Below are 6,678 nucleotides of genomic sequence, written 5' to 3'. Positions count from 1 at the left end.
CATGCCCTTTTCAATCAAGAGGAAAGAAGATCCAGGCCTGAAATGCACTCCCAGCTTTTTCGTCCTTGTCTGTGGTTTTTCATCCCCTTTGAAAGAAATCACAGGAGACCCTGACTCTGTGTGTGGTTTGCCTGACCACATTATATTCATAGACTCAGAGAGCATGTATATTCTGCCGAGTCTGGCATCTTGTTTTGATTTTGCTCCCAAGTTATATGATAAACATACAGAATACCAGAAAACACTCCTCTATTTAAATTTCCTTCTTTGTTTCTTCTATCTCTTCAACATTAGAAAGGCTAATCAGTTTTGTTAAAAAGAAAAACTAAACAACAGCTCTCAAAAATAAATTATCAAAAATTATCGCCCTTACAAAGATGATACAACTGGCCCACATAGAGATGTAAGTTTTACCTGTGTCTTCTGATAGTGAAGATTTCTTCATCTGGATCTTTTCACGTTCTCCCAGTTCCTTGTAACTAAGAGAGTTTACTTGAGATAGTTTTTTCCTCCCAATCCCACAGCCACTACCTGAGGTCAGGTGACCATCTCTCTCACATGGGTTATTGCACTATCTTCTAACTGGCCTCCCAGCCCTCGTCTTGCCCCCTCTCCCCACCTAGTAGCCCATTCTCTACAATTCTGTCATGATGAGAACTTTAAACTCTCACCAGCTGAGAAATGGAATATTTCCTGCCATATCATTAAACAAAGGATGTCACAGTCACCAGCAATTGCAGCCCTCCAATGCGAGCCCTGAAGGGACTCAGGAAGGAAAGAAGGCCTGCCATCTAGCAGCCATCAGACAGCAGCCACTCCCTATGGTGAGCCCTGGAAACTCAGGATTCGAAAATACAGGCTATTGGCCCCAGATAACTGAGGTGCATATCAAAGGAATGATTTCAGTGAACCTAGATTCTTTTTTTTCTTTAGATTTATCCAATTTTACTTTATTAAGGAGGACAGAAAATCACTATGAACAAGATTTTTACCATAGTTCTATCATATGTGAATTGTCAGAGGATATAAGCTATGTCAAATTTGCTTTTTAAATAGATTTTTCAAAATAAAAACCCAGATTCTTGCATCTTCTCAGACATAGAAAAGCGCTAAATTCCTTAACTTGACATATCTGGTTTTCCTTTAACAATCATCTTTTGACTTTCAGACTACCTGCCCTTTGTTGCAAAACTTCTGTATAACCTGGCTCTCCCCTCCACCTCCTCCGAGAAGTTCTCTCAGGGTCACTTGAGATGCTACCTCCCGGGCTTGAAGTCCTAAAACTTCCCACCGAATAAAACATAACTCTCAACTTTTAGGTTGCGCATATTTTTTAAGTTGACACAGTTTATTGAGCCTTTCAAGTTCCAGCCCCTAGTCATACTAGCTGCCTCCTCACTCCTTACACCCTTCTTCACAGTTCAAGTCCTAGAAATACTGAAAGTCTTTTTTTGGTCCTAGAACACATCATGATCTCTTTCCCTTTAGGTTTACAGACATTATGCTTCAGTCTGCCTCTCCTCATTTCTTGATCAACCCCTATCCACCCTCGAGGCCTCAGCATAATTTTTATTTCCTCCCCCATGATTTCTAGATTCTTTTCCCCATCTAAGGGTCTCTACTCTGAGAATTATTAGAGGTGTATTTTTCCATAACAGTATTTCTCATATTTTATGTGATGGGCTTAATAGTCTCTTCTCCACATGAGGGCAGGGTCATATCTATTTTGATGCTGTTATATAACCAGTATACAACTTAATATTTATAGAATGAATGACTGGTTGATTAGTTGGGTGGAAGGATGGAGGGGTGGGTGAATGAATGGATGAATAGATTTTTTATATGTGTGGAGTTAGGATGGCTATCTGGGAAAAGGACAGAGACAACGGAAATTTGCAGTGCCCTTGTTACCATCAATACATCTTTAAAAACATGCCACTGACTTCTCTCCACATTGATTTGGTACAAGACACATTCGCTATGAAAAAAAAAAAAAAAAGTTTAAAACCTCATTCATATAATCAAATTTTAAAGAAATGATTTTAAAATATTCATTTATGTATTCATTCAGGTATGTGACAATCTCCGGCTTGTACCTCAGGATAATGAGGTTAAATTTATTGTTTCTTCCCTTAAGGAATTTACAGTCTAGGGAGGTGCTATACAACAAACTTGAAAAATAAAATAGTATCTTTTAAAAAAATAAAATTAAGTCATAATAATTCTGCGTTGTCTTTAAAAAATTTTTCACAAATCACTTTTTAAAAGTCCTAACAATTTTGTAAAATGGTTTTGACTGGAAAAAATACATGAATTTAAATTCAAAGCTATATCTTATTTGTCAAATATTCCATCATATGAATTCTGCAAAGATTAAAGTATATCCATGTGAGGAAACTAGCAAAATAAATGTGAAGGGGACAGAGTTGAGACCTGGGACCTAGGAAAAGTGATCTGAGGAGGATTGAGAGAAAAATCTTACCAAAAGAAGTGCTCTCCTATGGTGTGTTGAGTAAAATATTCCATCACAGTCTCTAAGGTGTTGAGTCCCATTATGTGTAATATGGAAATGAGGACCTAGGGAACATAGCCCTGCCATTTGTAAATAATAGATGGATGGGGCTTTCTAACGGTGAGTGGGAGATTTAGGTTTCCCCCAAATAACCCAAGGAAATAGTTCTGTCATTGTGAGCACTTAAGAGAGAATCCACACAGAACCATGCTGCATGGAAGCATCTCATGAGGGAAAGCAGGTTATTTCAACGGTGCTTAATAGGTTGACCCAAAAAAATGTGATTGTAGCAAAAATAGGATGGACAGTAAGAAGTGCTGTATTTAAGTATCTTCATCTAGTCGAAACAATAATTAGTGCATTTGTGATCACCAATACTGATGGCAGAAGAAACAAGAATCTGTGAATTTTATCTTCTTTATGATCTACTATAAAACAGAACAGAGTACAGCAGAAAGAAGAGGAACCTGAATTCTTATGGTGTGCTTAGCTCAGCCTTCCTTTTCTTCTTCCTCCTGCCCTCACTCCATCGTTTCTGAATGTTGCATGCCACTCCATGTGTTCATACAGTAACTGTACAAAGAGAGCTGAGTCTCTCTCCAGGAATTGTCCTTGTATGAACAAAACTACCCAGCCCAAGCCTCTCCTCTTCCCCTGTGACAGCCAGTAAGAAATGACTGGTTACTTCAGGGGCCTGTGGATTCAGCTCTTTAGCTTCGATTTGGGACAATTCTGCAAGGTCATCCCAGCTCCAGTGTTCTCTGAGGGATCTGCTGAGACTTCGGGTGCAACCACACCATCCTCCAACTTTTACCTCTGCCCAATTCTGCTTCCTAAACTCACTCAACTTATGCACACAAAGCTCCACCTCAGAGTCTGTTCCTTGGGGACCCCAACATACTGCAGCCCTCAATGTTGGGTAATGCTTACCAATGCATACATTTCCATGCAACCTCCTGCCAAAGAATGCATATTGTGAGAAATATCAAATCAGAAAAACTGGAGCATAACATTAGTGAATAGAATAATCAATTGCAGTAGTATCAACAATTGATTTAATAGGATCTTAGCTCTAAAATTACGATTTTAAATGCATCTTGATGGAAACAAAACTACATATTAATTTAAATAGTAAATCTTCTTATGACTATTGATTCTGCATTCCAAGATAGAAGGCTTTCAGTGTGGTTTAAGTGTTTATTTCAAGGCTTGCATGAAACAGAACATTCTAATCCAAATAACAGAGTTATACTGAGAGCATTTAGTCATTTGCATTGTCAATGTAGCTTCTGGAAGTTTGAGATGAGTTGAAATTAGCCATGCAAATGAAAACTAGCTTAGCTAACATTAACAATCATTAAAGGGTGAAAATGACCTTAATTTCTAAAAAGAAAGGACATATTTAATGATCCCCTATTAGCTAACTTCCATTTTATACAATTACATGGGCACCTCCAGTCACAGAAGATACTTGGTATGGTTGAACAATTACCACTCTCAGGTGAAAAGTATTTGATGTTGCATGTTTCCTTCATTTAAATAGTTTTTTAATTCCAAGAGATGAAAAGACAAAGCTAAAAAGCATTCTCTTAAAATTCCACCCTAATTAGTAGGATTAGAATACTAATGCCAACAAGCTATAAAAATAGAATCTTCTTACACAGCCACTTTACAGGAAAAGCAGAGGACCAGAGACCTACAACCAAGATATTTTTTCTCATGACCATGGAGACATTGCAATGGCTTTGCACTCTTCAGGCATTAACTGATGACAATTAAACATTTAGACAAGTGTAGATTACTTCATATACACCCAATCTAAAATGGTTAAAGGAAAGGCACTGAAATTTTTAGATTTCAGAAATTGCATTGTGAGGCCAAATGTGAAATGTTAATATCCCAACGTAAATTTAAGATACTCTTAAGAGTTACTTAAAATAATATTTCTAATTATCTTTTCATCCTTGACACAAATAATAAAAAATATGCTCTTTTAAATTGTTTTTGACAGCTTTTGCCTATGGCTTTCACATGCATCTGAATTTTTTTTTAAGTCCACAAAAAAATTTTATTAACGCAGTAAGTGAAGACCCAGTCACTTTGCACGTCGAACCCCCTCCAAAGGATGGGGTTGGGTTAGGGAGAAACCTGGTGTAGGAATATCTCCTATCCCTCAACAGAGAAGACTTGAGGGAGGAAGAGGGGCTATGCAAATAGGTTGCCCAAGGTGGAAAAGAAAGGGAGTATTAGATGAGGATGACAGCCGAAGAGGAAGAGGAGGATGGAGAGGGTGAGGGATCTGTTGAAGACCCAAAAAAAACAAAGGGGGCTGGGGCTAGGGAGCCAAAGGAGGTGGGAAGTGCGGTCCTGGAGCCCAGAAGTGGGGTCCGTTCTGAGGCAGGGTGGCCCCTTGGGCCCCCTTCCCCATGGCCCAGTTGCCCCTGAGTTCCTTCCTCCTGTTCCTCTTCCCCAGGATCCCGACGAACAGGCTGCTTGCAGATAGGGCAGGTCTTCTGGGTCTTAGTGAGCCACAGGTCCACACAGCAGCAGTGATTGATAGGCATGAGCACAGGGAAGTACCCTCAGCTTGCCCCCATCCTCATATTCATCCAGGCAGATAGCACAGACATCATACTGGTCTCCCTTCTGATAGTCATGTGTAGGAATCTGCTTCAGTTGCTCTTTGGTCAGTGGTTTTCTCTGGCGCTCTTTCTGGAGCTGAATACAACGAACTATCAACATCGCTCCCATGCCCAAAATTAGCACTCCCAAAATCCCCAAGAAAAGGATGAGGCAATAGGCCAAGAGGAATCCATCATCTGGAACCAGAAGCACCTGAGCCCCCTTCTGGTAGACAAAGAGGTCACGCAGGTACTTAGAGCTCCTCTCGCTGATAAACACAGACGGGATCCAGATCTGCTGCTGGATTTCCTCATTATTCCACAGCATGCTCAGAAGTTCATTGGAATTCACATTGTGCACCACAGCTGCACCATACCCAGCCTTCCGAGCATTTAGGACTTTGAGGTCAAAGTTGCAGTCAAATCTTGGAAGCAGTGCAATGAAAACTGACCCACTGACCCGGGCTGGGGGCGGTGGAGCAATGGGGCTGCAGGCGTTGGCTGGGCGAGCCTCCACAAGGAACCCCTTAAGTCCCTCCCAGCCCAAGGCAGCCCCAAAGAGAGCTGGGAGGTCTGCAAAGTCCATGCTGCCGTTGTGGTCTGAAGTCACTCGCATGAGCCCCATGACAGGGTCCTCACAGCACAGTGGCCACAACCTCAGGAAGACGGAGGGCCGCAGGGTGCGTGGCAGCAGTGGGGGAGAGGCTGAGGAGGCCGTGTCTTGGTGGTAGAAGCAGAAGCGGAGTTCTGAGCCCTCTCCCCCTTCCTTCGGGATCCCAGAGGTCCAACCACCCCCAGGTGCTACTTTGCAGCTACATGGGGGTATCGGGAAGGAACCCCGGCTCTAACTCGTTTAGTGGAGCTAGGAGAAAGACATTCATGTGCCCTTTTCCGGTATACAGATAAAACGGGAAAAGAGGACAGGGGCAAGCACAGGTGACAGAAAAACTTCTGGAAGAGTTGGGGAGCTCAAGGAGGTGGGACTTCCAGCCGGGTGGGCCGTTTTCCTATCCCCGGGCAAAGGGCTTCCGGTAAAGAAAATCAGGCTGCTTCCGGCATTGTAAGCTCAAGACGAAGCACTTCCGGTCCTCTCTTCCTTCCTCTGGCTGCTGCCGCCACTACCGCCGCGGTACCTTCAGGTCTCGCGAGAGTGTTCTCCGCACTTCCGCCCCATTGGCTGAAATCTTTCAGAGTCTGTCTCCAGAGACCTCCTAACTGGTTTAGCCTGGCTCACCTGATCTTGCATCAAAACAAGACAAATGGAGAAATTTCTAGCAGATTATTAATTTTGATGTAAGTTTTATGGCAGTTGATTCTAACTAAGAATGTGTACCAGGATCTACAAGTGCGAGTCCTGTGTTGTCCTATCTCCCAAACAAGTAACTGACATCTGAGATAATTCACAAATGCTGCCATTACGATACAGATAACCAAGGATCATCTGTATTAAAAGCATTTAACATTTTAATCATTTTATCCCAGTGACCCAATACAGTCTTTTAAACTAATAAATTTCTGTTTCTATGTCAAACACAGGATGGAGAT

General features: G+C 41.8%; 1 protein-coding gene across 1 annotated transcript; it reads right to left on the bottom strand.

Moving 5' to 3' along the window:
- Window positions 1–4,758: 4,758 nt before the first annotated feature.
- On the bottom strand, window positions 4,759–5,764 carry LOC132363537 (E3 ubiquitin-protein ligase RNF167-like). Its single transcript, XM_059919220.1, is given in 2 exon segments — window positions 4,759–5,067; window positions 5,069–5,764. Coding segments are annotated over 2 exon segments (999 nt in total). The 5' UTR covers window positions 5,759–5,764.
- Window positions 5,765–6,678: the final 914 nt, after the last annotated feature.

This window comes from Balaenoptera ricei, chromosome 3 (assembly GCF_028023285.1).
Source record: "Balaenoptera ricei isolate mBalRic1 chromosome 3, mBalRic1.hap2, whole genome shotgun sequence".
In the NCBI taxonomy this organism is placed as follows: Eukaryota; Metazoa; Chordata; class Mammalia; order Artiodactyla; family Balaenopteridae; genus Balaenoptera; species Balaenoptera ricei.
This window is presented reverse-complemented; position numbering and strand designations above follow the sequence as displayed.